We start from the raw sequence: 26,871 nt of genomic DNA, 5'->3' as shown, positions 1-26,871 counted from the left end.
GGCTGCAGCAGAGCAAAGCTGCAGGCCGGCGCTGCCAGAGCAGAGAAAGGCAAAGCTAGGCGCCAATAAATCATTACCACATTAATTCTGAGGCATTGATATAATTACTGTAAACAAACAAGACCACTGCAGAGAAGATTGTCAGCTCCTACTGGCCTCTACTCTCATCCTCCATTGTTTCTCCACCTGGTGGATCTGGAGGGAAATCTGCTGGATCGCTTTACGGCACAAAACAGGAAGAGGTTCTGTTCTTCCAGAGCAAAACGGAGCTAAAGCTGAAAGAGTTTCTGGCAGCAGATGGTGGAAGGAGGGAAAGGAAGATGGAGAAATCACTTCCAACATGTTGATCCTCTTGAGGGAGGTGTGTGTGGAGAAACACTAGAACTAACAATACTACTGGTGAGATAGAGGAGAACAATCGTCTCCAACATGAACTCTCAGAGGTGAAAGGTTGCCAGTTTGAATCCCCAGACTAGCTGGGAAAATGTGTGTGGGTAAACTGAAAGAGTAACGCTCTTTCCTCCCCCAAAAAATACTGTCATAGTCCCCGTGAGCAAGGCACTAAACCTGTGTGAATGTGAAGCAGAGCTTTGCTGGAAAAGAGAATGGAGCTCTGTCGACTTTCCTTGGATAAATTAAGTTTAAAAAATACTTGTCAGACTGGGATTCAAACCAGCAGCCTTCAAACCAGCAGGGGAGTTTGTTGCAAACAAAACGGGTGTATTGTGAAATTGCCAATTTTCCTTGAATAGTGCTCACATTATGCTTTTGCCCAGTGGTTTGCATTGCGTTGCTGATCTTCCGTACCTCCTTTATTGCTTTCTGATGTGTTTTTGCCAGTCATTTCCACTCAGAGCTCAAATCTCTTTTGGTTTCATTTCTTTTATTGCTTTTTGATTGTTCTCCCCTCTTTCTCCGTTCACCTATCATGCTCTTGCATCGATTTAAACAATTCTTTCTGTTCAGCCTGGTTCTCATTTCTTTCCCTGGCACATTTCTCATGCACGATCCCTCTAAATCTCTGTGATATTTGTCAAACTTATTCTCTGCTGCTGCGGCTTTGACCTTTGCAGTTCTCACTCCTGACTGATTGGATTCCTTAACTGTGTTAGCGATCTAGAAAATTAAGCTTTTTCCACTGTTGCACTCGTAAGTCGCTCTAGATAAGAGTGTCAGCCAAATGACTAAAATGCAAATGTGATTGAAATGGGTCGGTCAGTTCCACTTCCTGAACTCCTGTTTCTCTCTGTCTCCCGTCCAGATGGGAAGCTGCCAATGAGCGAGCGCTGCGATACGGACCGGCCATGGCTGCCCATCGGATCATCAGAGTGACCAACAACAACCACATCCTCCCCCGCTGCAAGTCCGAGGGAACGCTCATCGACCTCAGCGAGGGGGTCACCGGGGTCAGCCTCACCGATGTCAAAGGTCAGTGGTTTAGCCCAGGTGTAGCCACACTGGTTTTCTATCTATTGTTCATAGAACTTTTTAAAATTGATTGATTTTTTTGTCTGACTTGTTTGTTTTGATTGATTTGAATGCTTATATTTGTAGAGTAGACTGCAAAAACTGACAGACTTGTTAGACAGTTATTTTCTCTCGTCTCCAGACTCATCAAGCTTATTTTAGGATTTTTTTAGTGAAATCATCTCACTGCACTGGCAGATAATTTTACTGGTTTCAACAAATGTGACTTTTTTTTCCCGGAGAATGTAACTTGTTTCAGGACATTTACTTGGTAAAAGTGAAATTGTCTTGGAGAAAGTTTCTTGTTTCCAGATTTTCTTCATTGTTTTATGATGATTTATTGAAAGAAGTCATAATGGCATGAATCAAGTGAAATTGAATTATTGAAACCAGCAGATTATCTGCCAGTGCAGTGAGAGAATTTGACTAAAAATATCATGAAAGTTTGATAGGACTGGAACCAAGAGAAAATCACTGGACAGCTTGTCATTTTTTCCAGTTTTCATTTTAAAAATACCATTATACCAAGTTAATCAATCAGTATCTCTAAAATTTACATTATCTATCTAAGTATTGTCATTTTGCTAGCCAGTGACTTCAGTTACCAACTGTCCTTTAAAAAAAGGGGGTCATAATTTGTTTTAATTTTGTGCTTTTGCAAGAGTTCATGTTATTTTTTCCCCAAATCATTTGGGATGAAATTCTTCATTCCTTGGTGGAAGACAGTACTCTTCCCCCTCTGGATCTTTCTCTTTACTGTCTGTTCACTTACATGTTCCATATACTAATGAGGTGAACTAAAAATAGGAAATGATGCAATTCATCTGCTTATATCTAGTCTTCTGAAAGGCATTGCTCACTCTAGTGTTTTTAGTTGCATTGTGAATAATTAAAAATAATTGAAGCAAGTCAATGGAAGAACATTGTTTTCCTTTAATTTGCCAGCAACTCCAAGACCTTCAGCTGTGCACAAGACACTGTGTTCTTAAAGGGAATCGATTTGTTTGTTACCTTTATTTATCCAGAGATAAAGGTAACAAAAAAAATTTAGCTATGCTCTGATTCACACTCACATAGCCAATTACATTCAGAACTGAGAGCTGCTTAGTACAACCAGTCTTTGTGTTTGCAACAGAGCAACTAGAGTAACTATAAATTATAAAGCACTACAGTAATTGCTTAATGGCACCATAACACTAGTTTTTGAGGGAGGGAAGAACATTTCTCATTGATTTTCCTGGGCCAAAATTTCTCAGCCTTATGGTCTCAAGCATCTCTGACCTCGACTACTGCCACCCTCTATGTGAAAAACATTGTTCAATAATTTTACTTGGAATTTGAAAAAGACTCATAATTGAAACATCAGTCAATTAGTAATTGGGTGCAAGACACGAAGGAGTTCAGAGTGTCCATATAAACATGAAAAACAATTTTAAAGACAATGTTCCTGCACTCAAGCTGTGTCCAGGACTATACTCTTATTGGAGTAATAATAATAATAATAATAATAGCTTTATTTGTATTGCACTTTTCTAAAACAGAATTACAAAATACTTCACAATCAAGACAAATAAAAGACACCAACAATGTTACAAAAGAAAAGAAGAGGACAGCAGCAAAAACAAAGACATAGTCATTGGGATGGGGGTGAAATAGGTGGTTAGTAGTGTATCATGCTAATATATTTTTCTGTTTCAGTGCCTTCCCCCAGTGCCTTAAGGTTGGACACTTCTGCCTCCTATGGAGCTGCACAGGAAGTAGTTGCCATAAAGGATTACTGCCCCAGCAGCTTCACCACACTGAAATTCTCCAAAGGTGATCACCTCTATGTGCTGGACACGTCAGGTGGAGAGTGGTGGTACGCCCACAACAACACGGAAATGGGTTACATCCCATCGGCCTACGTTCAGCCAGTCAGCTTCAGAAACTCTTCGCTCAGTGACAGCGGGATGATTGACAGCCTCGGGGAGGGCAATGAGGAGGGGTCGAGGGAGTTTGGAGGCCTGGGGGAGTGGACAGGGGTGACTCTTAAACCCACTCTGTCTTACAACAGCAATCCCTTCTCTGTGAACCCCTTTATCAACGGCTGTGGTCCGTTAGATCAGAACTGCAAGGATAAAGGTGTAAGGAACTCAGCAGATCTTATTCTCTTTGACACACTGGCTTCTCCCTCCTCTGGCCCCAACTTTAACTCTAGCACAATCATCACGAATGGGTTCAGCAGCTGCAACGTTATCAGTACAACATCCCCCACCAGCCCGAACCAAGAGGTTTTACAGAGCCTCCACAGGGATAACCCGTTCTTCAGGAGTAAACGTTCCTACAGTCTTTCAGAACTGTCCATCCTGCAGGCTCAGTCTAATCCAACCTTGCCCTCGTCTGGGTTTTTCACGGGACTTAAGGCTCCTTCACCGGAGCAGTTTCAGAGCAGGGAGGACTTCAGGACTGCATGGTTGAACCACCGTAAGCTGGCCAGGTCTTGCCATGACCTCGACTCCCTGGGCCAGAGCCCCGGGTGGGGCCAGACGCAGCCGGTGGAGACTAACATTGTGTGCAGACTGGACAGCAACGGAGGGGTTGTTCAGCTGCCGGACACACACATCAGTGTGCACATCCCCGAGGGCCACGTTGCCCATGGAGACAACCAGCAGATCTCCATGAAAGCCTTACTGGACCCTCCTCTGGAGCTCAACAGTGACCACTGCTCCACCGTCAGCCCCGTGGTGGAGATCAAGCTCAGCAACATGGAGACCAAGTCTTTCATCACACTGGAGATGAAAGTATCGGTGACGGTGAAGAGGGAGAGCGGTCACAACGCTGAGGTACTTTGCGTTCGAAGTGATTGCAAAGAAGGCCCCTACACACCTATCCCTAACGCTTACATTTACAAGGACACAGTCCAGGTGCAGCTGGATAATCTGGAGCCCTGTATGTACGTGGCTGTTGTTGTTCAGGCGCAGTACATCAGCCACAACACCACTGTCTGGGACCATGTACAGAAGAAAGTGACTTTAGGCGTCTACGGACCCAAGCACATTCACCCATCCTTCAAGACAGTTGTTGCCATGTTCGGGCACGACTGCGCCCCCAAGACTTTATTGGTGAACGAGGTGGGCCGGCAAGCCTGCTCCACCCCACCGGTGGCCCTCCAGCTGTGGGGGAAGCACCAGTTTGTGCTGGGATACCCTCAGGACCTCCAGGTGGGCTTGTACTCCAACATGTCCAACTACCAGGTGAAGGAGAGTGAAGGAGCTGTGGTGATTCGGGGATTTCAGGTCAAGCTGGGGAAGGTCAGCCGGCTCCTGTACATGATAACGTCGCACAACCCCAACAGCATCTCAGACTTTACTCTCAGGGTCCAGGTCAAAGATGCCCTCGACTGCATCCTTGCCCAGTTCTGCGTCCAAACCCCGCAACCGCCACCGAAGAGCGGAGCGAGGATAACGGGCCAGAGGAGGTTCCTGAAGAAGAAAGAGGTGGATAAGATTGTCCTCTCACCCCTGGCTGTCACTTCCAAATACCCACAGTTTCAGGACCGGTGCGTCACCAACCTAAAGTTCGGCAAGTTGATCAAAACAGTGATCAGGCAGCACAAGAGCACCTATCTGTTGGAATACAAGAAGGGAGACATAATCGCTTTGCTGAGCGAGGAGAAAATCAAACTGCGAGGGCAGCTGTGGACCAAAGAGTGGTACATTGGATACTATCAGGGAAAGACAGGGCTCGTCCACGCCAAGAACGTTCTGGTTCTGGGGAAGGTAAAGCCCATTTATTGGTGTGGGCCAGACCTGACCACCACTCTGCTCCTGGAGCAGATCCTGAAGCCTTGCAAATTTCTCACGTACATCTATGCCTCTGTGAGGACGGTTCTAATGGAGAACGTGGGCAACTGGAGGGCATTTGCCGATGCTCTTGGGTACGGGAATTTGCCGTTGAATTACTTCTGCCGGACAGAGCTGGACAATGAGCCAGAGAAGGTGGCGTCGGTTCTGGAGAAACTCAAAGAGGAGTGTACCAACATGGAGAACAAAGAGAGGAAGTCCTTTCAGAGGGAACTCATGATGGTAAGTCTGCAAGAGTGTGTGCGTGTGTATGTGTGCATACCTGGGTGTAAGGTGTATTCCCACCTCAGTATCAGGCCATAATACTACACTGGTAATCATCATAGAATCCCCCAGTCAACTGCCAGAAGCCTAAAGGTTAGAGAAGTGTACTTGTGACTGTAAAGTTGCTGTTTTCAATCACCTGAATCCGAATCTCTCTTTATTCTCTTCCATTTTATGTTTTCCTGAAAAGAAACCAATCCTACTGGATTTTTGATTGACAGATAAAATGTATTAATCCCCAAGGTGGAAAATGGATTGCTCACATGTGTATAAAAGACAGATCCCACAGCAAACATAAAACAGACAGTCCATAAAAACGGAGGAAAAACAATAAATTCCATGATTACATAAATGTTACTCAGGAACCAGCAAAAGCCAATAAAAAACAGTGTGATACCAATATAATGCAATGCCAATACATACAACAAGATGTAGGCTTTTACAGTATAAGCCAATACAGCAATACAAAGCCTAGTCCTACACATTTGAGCATACAATGGCATGAATGTTGGACATTTGGGTGTCCAGGCTTTGTGTTTTAACACAGAAAGGCTGGGCAGGGAAACTGAATGAGTAACACTCTCCTCTCCCTCAACAACTTCCGACTACCCTTGAGCAAGGCATTTAAACTGTTCTGGTGGAGCTGCTCAGAGGCCAACAGCAGAAGACTGTAGTTTTACTGGGCAGCTCCCAGGTGGGATTGTCTGCACCTTTGCTGAATATGAAGCAGGGCAGTGCTGAGAGAAAGCCTGCATGCTCAGCAAAACATTTACTGCATAGATAAAGGTTAAAGAAAACTGTCCTGCACTAACAACTGCAGCAACAGCTTTTTATTCCTCAGATGATGCACAGTAGAACTGAGTTAAGATTTTGCAAGAGAAAAGTTGTAATTCCTCATCCCTCAGCGGCTTGCCAGATCATTCCTTGAGACTTGTGACGGCTAAAAAAAACCCCCAAACAAAATCCAAGTTATTCACTGTTAGCTTGATTAGTGCATTCAAGGGGGATTTCTCTACCCGCTGCATCAGCCTCCGACGTGACGTCTCTCGGACAATGTGACACAGTTTGAGTGCAAGCTGGATGGATTTGAGTTCTTATGCTCAGTCACATGTATGGTAAACAACTTGCCTTATAGCCTGAGGTGGCTCACAGTGGGAACAGCAATCACATGAAAAACGGGGAGAAAATCCTCCAACGGCAAGCACAGCGCTGAAACTTAACAGCCATCTGCGGTCCTGGAGAAAAAAAAAAAACAACAACTCTGTCAAGCGAACGCATGCAGCCTCCCTCAGCTGCCTGGGTTTTTCTTCCCCGACAGTCTGGGCACCCTGCGGGGCGGGGTGGGGGGGGGGGGACAGTCCCGAGACGTTTCCTCGCCCAACACCATTACTCAGAAAGTACTTCAGCAAAGTACGTTTTCTAGCCTCTGTTTATCCAGGGGAAGTTGATGGAGCGTTCATGTGCTTTTCGACCTGCTTCACGTTCACAAATTTAACCTGAGAGATTCCCAGTGCGACCGCAGTTTGATGCCGGAGCAGCTGGGGGTTCGCTGCCTTGCTAAATGGCACTTTGACAGCAGTTGTTGAGGGAGGGGAGAGAGTGGGGCTGCAACTAATTATTGTCATTTTTCATTTATTTTCAATTAACCGATTAATCATTTAGTCTAAAAATGTGAAAAATAATGACAAAAGCCCGCCAGAAGTTATCAGAGCCCGAAGTAATTTCTTAAAATTGCTTATTTAGTCTGACCAGCAGCCAAAAAATTTACTTAAATTTTCATTATAGATTAATCTATTTGTTATTTTTTCAATTAGTTAATTAGGCTAATCATTTATAAAAATAATCGTCTGATTTTATAATGATATGAAACAGAGAAAAACAGCAAATCTTCGCATTTGTGAAGCTGTAACCAGCAAATGTATTTTTAATTGACAAATGACTAAAACTCAGCTGGTGATAAAAATTGATTATCAAAATTATAATAGATTACTTTCTGTCAGTCAACTAATCAATTAATCGTCTAATTGTTTCAGCACTAGGAGAGAGTTACTGTGTGGTCAATACGTTTGACTACTGCTGACAAAATGTACTTACTGCAAGTCGCTTTGGAGAAAAGCGTCTGCTAAATGACATCATGTAATGTAATGTAATGTAATGTAGTTACTCATTTACATTTGCATTTTAGGCATTTATATCTGGCACTGTCATCCTAAGCAACTTATCTGAAAAACATTTCTTCCCTGTTTGGCCATCAGCCATGTGACCCGACCGGCAACCCAGTCGGTCCAAAGCCAAGGCAAGCTTTTATGTGTAAAAAAGCTTTTATGTGCAAAAAATCTGGATGAAAGGCCTTTATTCTTCTAGCCACCTTTAACTCCTGCTGCTCAGGCTTTGTATCTGTCTGTTTGCACATAAAGAGACTTGGCTTTCTTCTCTTTCAAACCGCCTCTATCCTTGACTCCACTGAGCTCCACTGCTCTTTTTTTTTTTTTTCAAATTCGTTACTGGAGCATAAAGCAAGGGATGTGCTCAGGTGTCCGTTATTAAAATCCAACACACTTCGTCTGAACTCTGAACTCTGAATCAGAAACATTCAGAAACTTTCATCACCAAGGACAGTAAAGGTGCAGGAGTTTGTTTTGGTGACTTTGGTGCAAAGATTTGTCCATAACTTATAGAGTTTCACAATAAAACTAGGGTTAGACTGATATATGGGGTCGATATTGGCCTTTTATTAAATATCAGATATCGTCCACCTCGACACCGACAAAATGAAAATTATGACAAAATTTCACACAAATGTCTAATAGGATAAAATGACGAAGTGATGACGTTTTAGATCCAAAAGTTCAAAGGTCAACTTCACTGTGACATCATAATGTTTTGCTTACCACTGTAGCTGAGAAAACGATCTTGGGTCATTCTACAAAAAACGGTGGAAGTGCTGTCACTTACTTTTGCAGACACCAAAATCCTTTAAGTTGACCTAATAATCACATTAATTATATATGTTCAATAAGTAAAGACTGTCCTTGCAATGATTGGATGGCGGAGGCATACAACCGTGATGCGGTTATTTCTAGTTTGTAAATCAATTCTTCATTTAAAGGAGTAATGTCTCCCAGAGCTCTCTGCCTCAAAGAGCTGCTGTTTTAGTGTCCTATGATGCTCTACATGCTGTTTCAGAGGCTTTTCCAGGAGGGAAAGGCCTGAATACTTGGAATACTTGGAATTTTTTATCAAGAAAATGATATTTGATATCAACCCAGCACTATCAGTATCATCCCAGTACATCTTGACAGAGATTATCACTGTACATGTAGACAGCAGACTATACCAACAACTATCTTTGTACTCTTCTACTCATTAACAAATGTCCTTTTTCCTGATTGTAATTGAAAGTGACCCCAGTTTACACTTCAGAACATCAGCAAGTAAACACATAGCAGTTAGTCAATGATGAAAAAAACCCCACCAATAAGAAGTAAATTAGTCACCAAAATAGTCTTTCAAAGAGCTGCAGAAAATCTTCAGGTGAGATAAAACTATAAAAACTTGATAAAACTGTGTGTCTCATGTTAGGGCCCTAAAGCATGGGAATGTTGTTTAAGAGTTATCAGTCAAAACAAAGAGAAAGAAAATATGTGTAAAACCTTTATATTTTCTGTGGGTTTTATAAGGCTAGTGTTGTATACAAGTGTATACAGGAGCTTGAAAACGCATCATCATGTTAAATTTAATGTTTACCAGTTTTCCCCATTAAGGAAAAGTCATCAAGCTGAAAAAATAATGTTAATCTTGTTTTTAGAGACGTTAAATGTTGAATTGGGTCAAATTGACCCCGAACATAACAGGAGGGTTAACCTGCCGTCAGCCTCCTAGTGGTGACCAGTACCAGACTGTGGCTGCACTGGTCCGCTCCCAGTGTGTGAACGTAAAGCAGAGCGGTGCTGGAGGAGAAGCTGGGGCTCAGTCAGGTTTCCCTGGATCAATGGATTAAAAAATGTTGATTAAAAAGGAGAACTGCTTCCATTCAGCTGCTGTTCAGCGGTTCGACCCTCTGTCTTCATCAGGCGTCTGGCTCAGGAAGCAGCCAGGTGTCCGTCTCCTGATGAAGAGCTGCGGTTCAAACGTCGTACAATAGTTGAAAAAAAATCTCAATTTTCTTTTTTCTTTTTTTTTTTAATCCATTTTGAGCTGCTTCACTCCAGCAGCCGCTAAAAACCAATCCATACTGGGATGAGCGTGTGTCTCCGCTCTTTAACGCAGATTAAAAGCGTTTTTTTTTTCCCCAAGATGCAGCGGGGCTCAGTGAGTTTGTCACCAAGCTGCAGGATCAAGGTCCGATGAGTCACACCGGCCTGAGATACTGAACCCCCCCACCCCCCCCACCCCCCCGCACCCCCACCCCCTCCTCCCTCTAGCAAAAACAGCCTGTCTTATATAATTGTTACTCAATAAAACATTTCAGAGTTGAGCACCTCGGGCTGAAAAGCCTCGAGTTTGAGAACAAGGCTTTCATTCTTTTTCTATTCTAGTCTTTATCTGAGGAAGTGAAACCCTGATTCACACTCTTTACACACTAATTTATCAGCTGTTATAAACTAGAACTGTGTAATTCAGTTGTTATGTGGCTGGATAAAGACTCACATTGCACAATATGTTATGCCAGTGTGTCCAAGCTACGGATTCAAGCCTCTTTAGTCTGAACACAAGGGGAAAAGCTTCTTCCTTCACCAGAAACACCAGCTGTGACCTTTGACCCTTTACCTCCTTACTTCTGGTTGCTTGTAATGTTGCTGATCCAGGAACTGAAGCCTCTTTTACTGTTTAACTCACTGTAAGGCTGCACTTATTATTATGATAATAATTATCATTCTGCTAGATATTGTGATCTCCATTTTAATCCAGATTATGAGTCAATTATTATTCGTTTTTTTGCATCTTACATCAACATCTTGACATTTTCAACCTCAGTGGACGTTCTAATTGAAATGAAATGTTCTACTATTCCTGATATGCCGATATTATATGATTATTAACTGAAAAATGAAATCAAGATGTACAATTATACAACATTAACACTAGAAAGACAAATGGCCTGTCAGCTGAAGGAGGTAAATGTTAATAGAACTGCTATTTTCTAGCATGATTTGGAAAATCTAACACTGTTTTTTTACAGAAAGCGGTCTAGGAAAACTCAGTTTGAAAGATATTTCGGCCGTCACCTGAATGCATCTTGGCCTTTCTGGTGCTTCTTTTTCTGGACAGGAGTGAGAGCTAAACCGCCTGAGAAGAAGACAAACACGCTGTCAATATGACTGATGACTAGTGATTATTTTCTTGCATCAGTTTGGAACATTTAACGCTGGTTTGTACAGAAAGTGGGTTTGGGAAAAATCATGGAGAAACAGCTGCATCTTGGCCTCTCTGATGCTTCTCGCTCTGATAGGAGTGTGAGCGAAACGCCTGAGAAGAAAGAATAAAACCTGTAAGAGTTACACCAGAACAGAGTTACTACCCCCCCTACCCCCCCCCACCCTCCACCCCACCCCCCCCATGCGAGCCGGCAGCTGTTCCCATGTGAAACGTGAGCGGAGGAGGCATTGACCTGCGGCAGATCTTTTAACGCTGCGGATCGCGTTACGCAGCCAGAGACAACGAGAAGGACGGAGCCGAGCGGCTTGAAAGAACAGGAGAGACTCGCTCAATAATAGATCCACACAGAGAGGGGGGGGGGGGGGGTGAGAGAGAGAGGGAGAGAGAGAGAGAAAGAGACAGAGAGAGAGAGAGGGAGAGAGAGACAGAGAGAGAGAGGGAGAGAGAGAGGGAGAGAGAGGGGGAGAGAAAGAGACAGAGAGAGAGAGGGAGAGAAAGAGACAGAGAGGGAGAGAAAGAGACAGAGAGAGAGAGGGAGAGAAAGAGAGAGAGAGAGAGGGAGAGAAAGACAGAGAGAGAGAGGGAGAGAGAGGGGGAGAGAAAGAGAGGGAGAGAGAGAGATAGAGAGAGAGGGAGAGAAAGAGACAGAGAGGGAGAGAGAAGAGAGAGAGGAGGGAGAGAAAGAGACAGAGAGAGAGAGGGAGAGAAAGAGACAGAGAGGGAGAGAAAGAGACAGAGAGAGAGGGAGAGAGAAAGAGAGGGAGAGAGAGAGACAGAGAGAGAGAGAGGAGAGAGACAGAGAGAGAGAGGGAGAGAAAGAGACAGAGAGGGAGAGAAAGAGAGAGAGAGAGAGGGGGGGAGAGAAAGAGAGGGAGAGACAGAGAGAGAGAGAGGGAGAGAAAAAGACAGTAAAGCAAATTGAATTGAATTGACAGAGAGAGGTAGAGAGAGAGAGAGAGAGAGAGAGAGAGGGATTATAACAATACGTACAATTACAATACAACGTATTGTTATAATTGTTATAACTATTATTTTAATACTGTTCTTGCTTTGTCAGTATCTTATGTGATTTATTTTACTAGCATAACTGATTGTGTCTTTTCAGTAATGTATCCACTGTTACTTTGTTGTTAGATCAGTTCTGTCCTTTTGTTGATTGTCCTGAGACGCTTTGGCAATTTGTTGTTATGACATTCATCCCAATAAAGCAAATTGAATTGAATTGAGAGAGAGAGAGAGAAAGAGAGAGAGAGAGAGGGAGAGAGAGAGAGTGGGAGAGAGAGCGAGAGAGAGGGAGAGAGAGAGAGAGACAGGGAGAGAGAGAGACAGGGAGAGAGTGGGAGAGAGAGAGAGAGAGGGAGAGCAGAGAGAGAGAGAGGAGAGAGAGAGAGAGGAGAGAGAGAGAAGTTGGAGAGAGAGGAGAGAACGACAGAGAGGGAGAGAAATGTCAGAGAGAGAGAGGGGCGGGCTAAAAGGGGAAAACGTAATCAATCCCCCGCCTGCTGACTCCCATCCAAACCAAAGGCCCTCAGTCATAAAACTCAACAGTAACAGCATTGCAGCATGAAATACGCTATGAAAACATGCAACATGTGCTGAAACAGTTTTAATATTTTTCCACATATGACACGTATCAACCAAAATATACTATCTGACTACAGCAGGTGGTAGTTTTTGTGTTTTTGTGAATTGCTTCCAGGACATTTAAATGATCAAACTGTAAAACCGACCCGCTAATTCACATTTATGAGTTGGAAAACACGACCGAACCTCGGGCCTCACTCATAAACCCAGAACATGCAGTGTGAAAAATCTGCAGCTCAGTAAAGTGAAGTTATTCATAAATTAACCGGAGCTGCGGGCGAAAGTAACTGATTACATTTACTCTAGTTACTGTTGGATCTTGCGTCTCTCCATCAGCAGCAGAAACCGGATCGACGTAAGCTGACAAACTGTGGATCCATTCACAGTGAGAAGAGGAATCTGACTTTACTTTGTTTCTGCACTTTATTTTGTCGTTTCTAATGTTTCCAGTGAAAAGAATCCAGTGTGAACTCTGTCCTCTCTCCTGTTAGAGTCACATGGAAAAGATCACAGCTGACAACGTTCTCTGTTCTAAAGAGGAACTCAGGAACCTTTACTCTAGATCTTTACACCAGTGCTTTTACTTCTACTTTAGTGTAATACAGTGGTGGAAGAAGTACTCAGATCTTTTACTTAAGTAAAAGTAGAAATACCACAGTATAAAAATACTCTGTTACAAGTAAAAGTCCTGCATTCAAAATGTTACTTAAGTAAAAGTACAAAAGTATTAGCATCAAAATGTACTTCAAGCAACAAAAGTAAAAGTACTCATTATGCAGAATGGCCCATTTCAGAATAATACAGTATATATTATATTATTGAATTATAATTATTGATGCATTCATGTGTAAGCATCACTTTAATGTTGCAGCTGGAAAAGGTGGGGCTGATTTCCACTACTTTATATACTGCTGGGTAGCTTACAGTAATCTATAATAATACATCACAATTTATTAGTTGATTATATTTTGTATTAATAATCTGAATCTGCAAAGTAACTAGTAACTTAAGTTATCAAATAAAGGTAGTGGAGTAAAAAGTACAATATTTCCCTATAAAGTAGCGTGAAATGGTAATACTCAAGTAAAGTACAAGTACCTCAAAATTGTACTTAAGTACAGTATTCGAGTAAATGTACTTAGTTACATTCCACCTCTGGTGTAATATCAGTAAAGCAGCAGTACTTCTACTACAGTAGAAGTGTCAGAGAGGCAGAGGCACCTGATGCAGAACAGTGTGTTAAAGCTGCAGCAGGAGAGATAATTTAGGGAAAATCGAGACGTTTTATCAGCCGAAACCACAAAGTCCTTTTCCTCTGACCGAGACGCTGCAGATTCTCCCTGCGATGCTTTAAATCGACCCGATTTTATTCAAAACCCTCAAGATTTGGACTCTGATGTCATCCGTAAATGAACCGTATATTCCATGTTGTGCTCGTTTTCACGTTGTGAATTTCTGCAGTTGTGTTTTCACGATGATAGAACGGAGCGCTTTGCATAAAAACCCTGAATAAATGCATTTTGAAATCGCTTAATAGCTCAGCAAAGTGTGAAAAAAGTCAAGGAACCTGAATATTTTCTTTCTCTCTCTCTCTCTCCTCTCTCTCTTCCTGTCTGTCTGTCTATCCTAATCTATTTCTCTAGTTTGTTTCTCTCTCATTTCTCTCTACCTTTCTTCCCCTCTCTCTCTCTCTCTCTCTCCAACCTGTCAGTCCTATCAGCTGCCTCCCTCCCTCCCTCCCTCCCTCCCTCCTTCCTAGTTAAAGCTTTTGGAAGTGAAGCTTGTTTGGCAGAAAGACGCCCCGTCAGTAAATGTGAGGATTTTACCAGACTGAACCTCAAACGCCACAAACAGAGAGAGAGAACAAGTCCAGACTGTAAAGACAGAGTTAAGGCTCCAGTGTGATGTGAGTTCTCGCTCATGTTTTACTTTAAAAGCCTTTCACGTATATGGGTGCGAGCTATAGTTGAGATCTCTGTCTATCCAGCCATGTTATCGGTCTAAACGGGCAAAAATCATAACTTATCAGCAAACTGAAATTACAGTTAAAGTTAAAATTCACAACTATAGCTACAGAAAACGCGTTGAGCTGTCACAGCAGCAACAGGAGCGGTTAGCTGAGATTTGGTGCAGTTATTTATGGTAAATATTATCTATTTACCAAGTCACAGTAAGTCATGGAAGAGCCACATCGGCATTTTTCCCAAATCTGCCAAATTGCACCAAACGCGACAAATTCATTTTTCTAGATTGCATCTTTGCTAATTTGTCAGTGAGTGTGTTGATAAAGGTTATAGATTGAATTAGAGACAGAAAATAGCCCATAATATACTTATTTACCTTATGAGTAATGTTTTTACCAATATCGCTACATTCCAAGGGATTCTCTGCATTGTTGCCCTGCTTATGCCTTTCATGTTAATTCTGACAGTTTTTACCTGCTGCACCACAATCAAAGATATTAAAAAAAAAAAAAAATCCCAAACCTCTCTGGCTCATTCACTCCCATTCAGTTCCAAACAGCAGAGAAAACAACTGGAGACATTACATTACATTTCTGCCTGTAAGACAAAGCGAGCTAAAGCTAAAGTTTCAGGTTCACTGCGTGTCTGATTTCCGCGTTTTCCTCCCCAAAATAAATCTTTCGACCAATAGCTGCCGTTCTCTGTGGTTCCGTTAGGCCCCGCCTCCTGTCAATCACAACCCAGATACACCAAAACGAGACTCCTCCTCCAGCGACATGAAACAGAAAATTAAACTGTTGAATCGGTAAGTGCGCGAGGGCTCACTGGTGGACTTTATGAGTCCTTTATGCACACTTTCAGCAAGTCCGCATTTCTGTAGACTTTGCTTGAGGGAATTACCCACAGTTCATAGCGTTTGTGACGTTAATATTCATGTATGTGGAAAATATCAGCCAATACACCCGATACAAAAGAATAAAAAACATAATTAAGGAAAAATAACCACAAAAAAACAATTAACAAGAACTTAGAGTGAAACAGGCATGAAAGGATCAAACTACATGCAATATGCAGTTAAAAGAGAAAATATTGCAACATTAAAAGAGAATAAACAGCTCAGAAAAAAGAAAGTTAAGTTTTCCTAAACGTTTAAGAAGGATGTTTGATGCTGCTAATATAAGCAGCATGTAATATAGCCTTTATGTGCTAATTTGTGCTCATTAAGCTTTATTAAAAGTACCGTTTGCTTTCAACGTACCTCCTACTGTTCCTTTTTTTTTTTTTTTTGTACATATGTTACATATTGTAATGATGTAGTGCAGGTTAACTTCTTGTAGAATGAAGAGTATTTTCTATATCCATTAGCACAGTATAAACTTTGCAGTGTTACAAAACATAAACCTAGGGCTATTTATATAAACATATACCTAGGGCTATTTATATAAACATACCTAGGGCTCAGGGCCCAGTCTGTAGGGGGGACATTGGGAGTGGGCCCTAGATTTAAACTGCTGCTCTCTGCTTCACTGGGAGGAACTGGTAATATTTAGACAGAGTTTCTGAATATTTACTGTGAAAAACAATATGAATATTTACTGTGATAAAAGCTGGAAAACCATCTACAGTGATGGGGAATGTAGGAAATGAGCAGAAACTCCAATTTCCCTGTTTACCTCTCCGTGTGTGAAAGGAGAGGAGAGTGTGAGATGAAATGTGAATTAAAATGTCGAAGAGTCCAGCTGGAGGCAAAACAGCAGCTGACAGCGTCGCTCCTGGCTGACCTCTGACCTCTGACCTCTGACAGTGGACTTGTCTGCGTGTCTCACAGGGAGATGAAGAAGAGGAAGAAGAAGAAGAATCTCATTAGTATTTATACTGCGAGGTTGATGGCGATTGAAGCGCTTGTGAAGTCAAAAGTGTTTCAAATCAAGAGAACTGGCCAAGAGCAGCAGCCAGCAGTTTCTAATTAAATCTGAGAATAAAAGATGATCATGTTCGGGCCAAAATCTTTTACTTTCGCTAATTTGCCATCAGGCTGATAAAATATATATGCATGTTAGGTTCAGAGCCACATATCAGTTTGCCAGTATATCAGGCAGGTTTGGTCTATTCATGAACTGAACTGAGAATTCATGGTAAACTCCAGTTCAGTTCCTCCTGGAGGCAGGGACTCGAGTCACATGACTTGGATTCGAGTCAGACTCAAGTCTCAATTTTAACAGCTTAAGTCTTGACTTGATGCATGAAGAGAAGACTTCAGACTTGACTTTGACTTGGGTTCTGGTGACTTGGGACTCGACTCTGACTTGTGCTTTGATGACTTGAAAAGGTTTCTAAAGTCTTGACTTGAGATCTTGTGTTTGTGTAAATGACTCAGATTGAAAGTGATGAGATTTGTTCCAGCAGACGACTGAATTTAAATTCTGTTTTCTGAATTTGTATGGAATGATTGAATTTATTGAAGTTGAAACTGATTATAGAAATCAAACTCATGATGCTCTTACCAAGTTTTTATCCTGTTAAAACCATATTGCATTGAAAAGTCCTAGATATTTAGTTTTCTTTAAGATATTAAATTGATACTGGACTCTTGATTTGTTCTGACTTGACTTGCTGTTCTACATTTAGACTTGAGACTTGACGTTAATGACATGGACTTGACTTGGTAATCTACATTTAGACTTGGGACTTGACGTTAATGACATGGACTTGACTTGGTAATCTACATTTAGACTTGGGACTTGACTTGAGACTTGTGCCTCAAGACTTGGGACTCGAGCAAAATTGACTTGATCACACCTCTGTCGTCTACCTCTGATACGATGGAGGATCTTCTCTGATTATTATTTTTCTATCCGACTTCTGACCAGAGAAACCATTCCAGTCTGTAAAACCTGCGGTGAAACCTGCTCCACTCTCCTTAAAGACAGGATAACACTAGAGGAATATCATTATTCTTGCTTTCAGTGGAGAGTTTTCAGCTTCATTTATACTTGAGCCTGGTTTCAAAGTCCCAGATTTTTTCCAGAACTTAATTTGTTGATATGAAGATTTTGATCGGTGTTCAGTCTGACATGTCAAACTACTTTGTGTTTCTAGTCCTGTCTCCTCCTAATCCTCTCCTGCTGGGGAAACGCATTTCTCTCACTTTTTGTGTACAGAAAATCTTATTTACGTTGTAAGACATTCTGCTGGTTTCACAAAATGTCAGTAGATCAGACTGCGGACTGTTGGTATCTGCTTTAAAAAAAAACGATATCAGTGGAACCCTGAAGTGTGTATGTATCTGTGTAGAAAGTGGGTTCGTCTCTATTTTTATCCTCCTGTCATGACAGACGAGTGAAGCCTGATTCAGCAGACTGAGCAGGTCTCATTAGGAGGCCAGGTGGTCGAGAGAGGGAGAGAGAGAGAGAGAGAGAGAGAGAGAGTGAAGGGGCGAGAGACAGAGGGAGAGAGAGAGAAATCAGCATGAAATGTTATCGTTTTGATTCAGATTGGTGTTTGACAACTAGAGACTGAGACTGATGTGTGTGTGCATGTATGCGTGCGTGCATGTTATGTGTATGTGTGTGTGTGTGTGTGTGTGTGTGTGTGTGTGTGTGTGTGTGCAGGCTGACTCAGTAGAAACCACTGGAGCTCCGTTCAATTAGCCGAGGCACCGCAGGAGAAAATAGTGATTTTTTTTTTTTTTTTTTGGCTGGATTGGTCAATGTTGAAATATTATATTTTGCTCCTGTAACCACTGGAGTTTCATTAAATATACAAAGCAATCATTAAATCCAGTTCTAAATAGTTAATTTATATGTTTTCGTACCGGCTGAGTCAGTACACCAAGCATAAAATTAACTAAAATAAATCTTTAATGGCCCTTTTGTCAATATGACATTTTCCCTCATAGTAACTTGTAGATTTAGCCTCCAAACTGCTGCTGCTTAACAAAAATAGCTGCTAAATTACAGAGGCTCTTTGCATATATTTTGTCATTTCTGTTTTATGGGGTATTATACATCAACAAATAGCAAAAATTGTGACATTTTTGCTGCATAAATAGTAAAAATTCATCCATATGTTTGCAAATCCCTGCTTAAATTACCAGCTATTTAGTTATTAATCAGACTGAAACAGGAAAATACTGTCAGACTTTATTCATTGAGGAAAAAATAATGTTCCACCTGATTTTAGTTGAAATCAAAATTTTAAAGGCCAAACCGATATTTCAGTCTAACCGTGTTGAATACATTTACCATTAAGGTGCATGGGTGATACTTTCATCCAGAGTGATTTATAATGAGTGGCTGGGTTTGGGTTCAGGACTGTAGCTACTTAATGAGCGCAGTTCTCCATTTAAACCACTTATGCAAATGAAGTCAGTCACAATTTTCCAATCACAATACCTGAGGTGCAATATCAATACTGCGTGTGCGTGGCGACCAGGTGAGACATGAATGTGTTATTCAGTGCAGGTATGGCACGACTCCTCTTGGTTAAAGGTTCCACGTTGTTTTTCATGACTTGGATATCTATCATTTATTTTCCTCTCATCCTCTGACATTTGAAAGAGAGTAAATCTCTTTCTCTTATTTGTCGTCCTTTCTGCCTGTTTTGCCTTTGAACAAATAACCAGCTGCCATTTCTCTCTCTCAGGTTGAGAAGTTAGAACTGAATTTTGGTTTAGTAAATGGAATTGTCAGTTTTTTATACATCAACGCCACTACAAACACTTGTTATAAGATACTTTGACATTTGTAGTAGCAGTGATCGAACCTGCAGCCTTTGTGGTTCCAGAGACAGGACGGAGACGGTCGCTCTAACCACTAGTCCACCCTGCAACCCTTATCTTCATCTTCATCTTCATCAAATCTCACACAAGGTTTTCACCTGACAGCAGTGAGATATCGATCCCTCAAGACTCGAACGTGCATCACTCGGATCAATCTTAACTCGACTTCGGCTCGAGGCGGACGGCAGATCTGAAGCGTCAGCAGCAGTGGAAAGTGCATTATTTACAATGTCATACTTCTATCATCTGTTATTTTATCATATTTTCTGTAGAGAGACATGGAAAAGTCTGTATTTATAGTTTCTTGTGAGTATTTACTGTCCAGACGAGATGCTGTCCACATCCAAGAATCTGCTGGATTTTCTTTTTACGCCACACTGAACACAACAACGTCCTAAAATCAGAACAAAGCCATAAATATATAATGATATATTCAGTAGGTGGACACAGTCATATTTAGACTAGAATGAGACTGACAGGAAAATAAATGCTGTAGTGAAAAATGATTGCCTCTGACGCAGCAGAGTGAAGTCAGCGCTGAATCACGGATCAGAGTTCGCTGAAACACAGCTGGACCGGACTTAATGTGACTGGAGAGGAAGGGTGAGGGGGTAACTTAAAAGTAATTTGTTATTTATTTTTATTATTTTTTAAACCATTATTCAACCAGGATAGTTTGTTAACGACAAATTCTGATTTGCAATGACGGAATGGCAAGAAGCAAAATGCCTCTTGATGGGGAATTGAGGGGGAGGTGAGGAAAAAAAAGCAGAAGAATAAAATGAAGTAGTAGTAATAATAATAATAAGAAGAAGTATTTAAAAAGTAACTGGCTATATTACAGAGTTAACTCATTAAAGTAGTTTTGCGTTCCCTACTTCAAAAACCTGAAGTCAAGATTTATCAAGATTTATATCAAGTAGAATGCATCATGTTGTCTGCACCAGATGGGATGTTCACTTTTTTCTGCTTTAACCCCTTTACATTTACATTTGCGCTAACAAAAACAAAACAATATGAAAGAAAAATAAAAGTAATGACATTCTAATTTTAAAAAGTAACTCATACAAAATTACAGGAACCTTCCAGGAACCTTTTAGAGGTTTTTGTTTACAACCAGCGGGGAACCTCAGAAGGCTCCCTGAGGAACTCCTTCATAAAGGGTTCTATGGTGGACGTTGACAGTATTTACAGGGACTTCTAACTTATGGGGGTTCTTCGTGGAACCCTGGAATCCAATTCCGATCCAGTGTCACGCGATGTAAGATTGTCTTGTTTGTTTACGGTATTTATGCTAATGTCTCAAAATGATGTGGTAATGATTTATTGATGCTACTCTAAGCGCCTTCTAGAGGGAAGCAACATCCTAAATAAGATCTCCTCTTCCTCTCATTTACTTCTCCTAGACTTAGATGAGTTTTATTTAAAATCAGTGTGAGATTATGAAACTCTGCTCCTGAGAAACGAGCCCTAGATTGTCTCACTCCGGTTTGTCATGCTGCTCACTTTCATTTTGTTTCTCGCATAAAGTTTCATCAAGCTTCTACTTGGTCGGTAAGGAGAAACTTCTCAGAAATCTATCAGGAATCTGTGAGTGTAACCATCTACAAATAAGATTTCATGCTTTTTTTATTTGTCTCGATGAATGCAGATGTAAATGTGCATCTCTTTGTTGCTCCTAAGAGAAAGAGGAGAAAGAGTTCAGATATCAGTGATCCTAAATTGCTATAGTTCTCCAGAGGAAATGTGATGTTAAGCAACAGATCTTTCCTATGGGCTTTAAGGGATATTGTTTTTTCTAGTGAGGAACACTGAGGTGCTTATTGGCTCCATTTAGATCCTAGATGAACCCTCAATGAACCCATAATGTGTGTTTGGGCTCTGAGGTTGGCTGTGTGTGTGTGTGTGTGTGTGTGTGTGTGTGTGTGTGTGTGTGACAGTTTTGCAGGTGTGTGCAATTGTGTATGTGCATGTTTGTAAGACATTGCAGTAGTTGAGATCCAGATGCTGAACCCTCTCAGTACCCCTTCTGTCCTGAAAGAGTTGTACCACAACATTTCCCCTAGACACACACACACACTCACACACTCACACACACACACACACACACACACTGCATTCCTACTGTCTCCATAAACAGAAAAATACCTCATTTCAAGAAAAAAGAAATCTTTGCCTACAGCGTATTTTCCAGTCAGATGGTTTTATTAATACACAGTTTTTTTTAACCCCTCATTTAACCAGGTTAGTTGACTAAGAACACATGATTATATACAGCAACAGCCTGGGGCGTGTGTGTGTGTGTGTGTGTGTGTGTGTGTGTGTGTGTGTGTGTGTGTGTGTGTGTGTGTGTGTGGGAGGGGGGGTTTCCATACATTCATACCATCACCATTGGGAAGGTTTTTTTCTCTTAACAATGTTGTATCTTGTTTGTGTGCAACTTTTATATTTGTCATGCTGCTCTTGGGTCGGGTCAAAAAAAATGCCAATCTCAATGCAACTACAGACTACAAAACATCACATCTGTCACACGAGGGAAAAAGTCAGAATCTGGACACTTTCAGCTCGCGGTGGGAAGACCGATTCTTAAAACCAATTCTATTCTTTCAGGTCATCTTTAGTTTAGTATATTCAACAATAGAAAGCAAGATTGACACAATAAAAATAAATGCATCTTGGCTTAAGATTGCCATGGATAACACAATAAAGTCAACAGACTTATTTCCATTGTGGTCCTTGACGTGTTAACGGCAAGATGGTGCAGATTGAAAAATCAAGGCAGGCAGTGTCCTCATCAACAAACCATTACGAACTAAAAACACATATGACCCAATTAATAACCCAATTAATACAAACAAACAACGCAATAAAATAAATTATTCCTAGACTAACATGAAGACTAACTAAGATGTGGGTTAATTTTACTTTTAATGATGATACAATGATAACGTATTCCAGTTCTCAGCACCACAAAACTTAGAAGAACATTTACCCGTGTTAGTCTTACACCTAGGCAAAGATAAATTAGCAATGCTAGCTCTGGTCCGATATGCATGTACATCCCCAACTCTCTGGAAATAGTCATTTTAGTATTCTGAGGCTCTGTTGTTATAGATATCCAACAATAGTGAATCGATTCAGGACCGGTTCATTGAATTCACCTTTGGAAAACTTACAGTTTCATAGCCAACAGCACTCAGGGCTACAAATTTTTGATTCAGTTCGATTCTGTTGGCGACCCGATTTGACTTGTTCACAAGTATTCAAATCAATCATAAGTAAATTGACTCATCACTACTTTCAGCTGCAGTGTGAAAAGAACCACAGATCGATGGATAAACACACATAGATTAATAAATATATTAAATCTGCCATCAGGCGTTGCTGAAGATGGACTGCCAGGGTCTGGTGGCCAGGCTGGTCCTGGACTTCGTCTTGTTGACCACGGCGGTGGAGGTGGCGGCCCGGTGGAGGGAGCTGGCTGAGAAACTGGCCCGGGTGTCCAGGCAGCAGATGGAGGCTTACGAGGCTCCCCACCGCGACAAGAACGGCCTATTGGACAACGAGGTGAGACCCCAGGACTTACCACCACAGGAGGTCTACAGGTCCTGAAAAAGTCTTAAAACGTCTTAAATCTTCAGAAAACTCAAATACTAGCTCTAAGATTGAAAACCTCCAGTGTGAAAAAGTAAACTCTTGAGCTGTCGAAGTCGAAGGAGGGAAGACACTAAAAGCTGGAAATTTAAAAAGCCTTTATTGTCATGCCTTAGAGCCAATGCCTTTTGACCATAAGGTCTTCATCAGGGCAGGAAATGTCTTAAAGCTTCATCTAGACTCTGTTTATCATAGTATGTAAACTTCAGGTCTTGACAACAGTTAAAGTATTTTAGGTCTTAAATTCAGTTTGAGAAGTCTTTAAAATGGTTTCACGGTTTGTTTTGAGGTGAGAAATCATCCAAGCCATGCAGACATGATTTAACTTATAGGGCGAAAGTTCTTTTTATTTTCACATTTATTTCTATTGGTCTTATGTTTCACTCTAACTGGCATTAAAGAGGTCTTAAAAAGTCAATTGAAAAGATCCTATAAGGTCCAAATTTTACTTAAACATTAAGACACGTTTAGCCAGGGGTGGGAAACAACCATTAGCCAATAAAGTTTTGGTAAATATATAGTTTTCATTTAGATCTTCATACTGACATGACTCATTACAAAGTGAACGTCAATTTGTTGAAAAAGCTTTGGGTGCTTTTGCAGTTAATTTTCAGGCCGATGGACTCTCCAAAAATTAACTGGAAAAGCAGTTAAGGCTGAATTGGAGAGATGAACCCAGAGCTACAAAAGTAGTTCTATAGTGAAGCAACTGACAAGAATCGGTCAGTATGTTGAAAAATAATGGGAAAATAGGGTCCAAGTCAAAAATGGCCGGAGGTTATGCTTTATTATGGTGTGCAAAGTTCTACCACAGTAACAGTAGAACTTCTTGGGGCAAAGCAAATTGAATATAAATGCACGAACTGACGCCTTTTGTACCTTTTCCTCCTTTCCCTCCCTTCCCCGATCAAAACCCCTTCAGTCCATGTGGAAGCCGGCCTACGACTTCCTGCTGACGTGGGCGGCCCACGTCGGGGACAGCTACCGCGACGTGATCCAGGAGCTCCACCTCGGCCTGGACAAGATGAGGAACCCCATCACCAAGCGCTGGAAGCACCTGACCGGCGCGCTCATCCTCGTCAACTGCCTCGACACGCTCCGCAGCACCGCCTTCTGCCCCACCGGCCACGGCGATTTTGCAATCTGAACAGTTTCCTTCCACCAAAAAACGTTAAAAAACAATGCGAGGATCGTCTTCGGCTCGCAGCGGAAGATTCTGGAGCTCAGTTCTTCTCGGTCCTGAGGTTTCGTGGACGGAGTTTAGTTGACGCTCGCATGCGGAGCGACTTATCAGTGAGGAAGCAGGCGGACGTTCAGCGGCTTGGTCAAGGACGCTTGTTTGATCCTGGTATGGGAACCACGGATCAAACCCATGACTGTCTGGTTTCAGGACGGTCTCTCTAACCTCTAGGCTTGCATCAGCCTCCCTCTGGGCAAGGCCACTTTTCAGCGGTACGATCTGTACGTCCATCCAGGTTGGCGGGGTTCGGAGGTGTTTGGATGGTGCCGTGCTGGATCGGCGTCCTGGACTGGTAGCATGGAGGCACTCGGATTGGTTCGTTAAACGTTCCGAGGCAGACACACCATCGGGCCGCTTTCGATTCGATGGTGTGTGTTCGAGACTGTGGGATTGGCCTGTCTTTCTGTTTTTTGTCCTTTGTTGTTTTCTTTTGCTCTTGTTCTCTCCATCTGCCTCTTTCCTTCTCTGTCTTGCTCTATTTTCATCTCACTCTTTGAATGACTGTCTCTATCTCTTGATTGCTTTTTCTGTCGCACTTTTCTATCTCACTCTCTCCCTGCCTTTGTCTCTCTCTTTCTCTATCTCAATATTCTCAATCTTTCCGTCACTCTTTTTGATCTCTTCTTGTCACTATATCGCATTGTGTTAGGGTTACTCTCTTTTTCTTTTGCTCTTTCTTTGTATCACTCTCTCACTTTCTTTTTCTGCCTCAATGATTTTCTGTCTACTTTCTTCATCTCACTCTTTCTGCAACTACAGTTGCTCTCTAACTTGTCTTGCTCTCTATCTCTGTCTCACTCTCTTTCTGTCTCTCCAACTTTTTCTGTCCGTCTATGTCACTGTCTTTCCATCTCACTCTGTCTCTTTCACTTCTGAAATATATCTGTACCTCTGTATCTTGCCCTTTGCCTATCTCGATCTCTTTCGCCCTCAGGACGGCTTCACCTCGGACACTACACTACTTAACCATATGTACCGTGAACTTTGACCACTCCATCGTCTTTGCAGGTTGATTTTAACCCCACACTAAACTGAGCACATTCACGGTCCACCATGTTGGTGAGCGCCGCCATCATCTAGCCTGTGGTCGGTCCTTCGCTGAGTCCACCAAGCCAAAGTTCAAAGATAAAGAACTTTTCCCTCCATTTCCAACAGGCAATTTTTATTTGTAGACTGACTCTTGCTAAAGTTTTCTACAAAAGGAGGCATAACAGACTTTTTTAAAGCTATCAAGATATTTTTTTCAGTCAAAATGGACGAGAAGTGGTTTCATACATTGGTACTTCAACATTTGACAGTCATTTGCTTGCCAAAAACAATTAGCCCAGTGCTAGCCTCACATGGTCTCAATGGTCAGTCCATGCAGTAAAGGTATATCAGTTTATGCAAGATATACTTCTGTTTTTTTATACTTGCAGAACAGTACAATTAATGTATTATCAACAGTGTTATTGTTGTGTATTCTTGGTTTGGATTTCCATTGAGTTATGGTCATTCTTCATTCGCCATATTCCACCTGGTGTAATTATGCTGCATTCCATTGGAAGTCAGAAACCGGAAATTTCCAGCTTGTAACAACCTTGTGTGTTTATAAAAACAAAAGATGCCTATTTTTTGGACATGGACGCCCATTAGATTTTCTTTGCCCGACATAAAATCCTGTTCCCTCGACAACAGCTAATGTTATGTCAATATTGGACAATGTTAGCTAGCTAGTTAGCATAGATTGCTACCAACTTTACATTTCAAATTTATATGTTAAACCATTTACCAGGTGTTTTGATTTGGATTTAAGGTCATGCAATGCTGAATTTAACTTTATTTTCTGTATTTTGAGGATTATAAACATGTTTACATGTTGATGATGTCATATAACTGCATCCCGGAAACCTTGAGGTTTCGAAATCAGACCTACTTTGAATTCTGACTTGAAGGGCCATTCCATCACAATATTTCAAGTAAGAAGTAGAAATTTCTAACTTTCCAATGTCTGTGGAACGCAGCTTAAGTAATTGGTTTCTTCGTTTCTTCGTATCAAACATACATTCACCTGAGAGGCTTGAGGGGGTTCAGTGCTGTTGGAGGGGGATCGAACCTGTGGCCTTCTGGTTACAGGACAGTCCGTAAACGTCAGGCCACCAGAGTGTTCAGATAATTACGCAGAAATGTGATTTTACAACAAACTGTGAAAAGACTATCAGAAAGAGTCTAGATTTCGATACATTTCCGACTTTGTGAATAAAGAAGCCTGTCTCTGGTTCGCATTTTCAAGCATTTTGTCTTTGCTTTACGTTTTTGCTGTCTCAAAGTATAATCAATCAGCTGCAATGCTTTTTGTTGTTTCAAGTTTAATTTCTTTGCTTGCTTTCATTTAAATTTTTCATTCAATATACGTTTTTGTTTCTTTTCTATGTGTTTTATGACTGCTGATGAAATGTTGTTTAGTAAGCCGTCCTGTTTGTGTTTATCAGTTACGTCTATGTTTGGAATAGGAATACGTTCTGAGTAGAAAATGTGGGAGGAGTTTATATTTGTACTGAATGCTGATTGGTCACGCTGGTCTGTGACGACGATTGACTGGTTCTGAAGTGATGATGTCATAATGCCTGTGACGGGCCGCAGATCTGAAATCTGCTCAATGTTTTTGTTCAGAAGGTCTCAATAAAGCTGAACAATCAGATTTGAATAATTTATTCC

The 26,871-nt window shown here is 41.5% G+C and overlaps 1 protein-coding gene across 1 annotated transcript; it reads left to right on the top strand.

Moving 5' to 3' along the window:
- Nucleotides 1-1,304: 1,304 nt before the first annotated feature.
- LOC139658246 (SH3 domain-binding protein 4-A-like) lies at nucleotides 1,305-24,081 on the top strand. The gene is made up of 4 exons (XM_071536318.1): nucleotides 1,305-1,428; nucleotides 3,166-5,531; nucleotides 22,659-22,847; nucleotides 23,857-24,081. Exons 1-4 carry the CDS (start codon nucleotides 1,305-1,307, stop codon nucleotides 24,079-24,081), a joined length of 2,904 nt encoding a protein of 967 aa, XP_071392419.1.
- The last annotated feature ends 2,790 nt before the right edge of the window (nucleotides 24,082-26,871 follow it).

This window comes from Centroberyx affinis, unplaced genomic scaffold, assembly GCF_046629955.1.
Source record: "Centroberyx affinis isolate AG114_WGS23_722 - 3 ecotype Tasmania unplaced genomic scaffold, CSIRO-AGI_Caff_v1 ptg002854l_1, whole genome shotgun sequence".
Classification (NCBI taxonomy): Eukaryota; Metazoa; Chordata; class Actinopteri; order Beryciformes; family Berycidae; genus Centroberyx; species Centroberyx affinis.
This window is presented reverse-complemented; position numbering and strand designations above follow the sequence as displayed.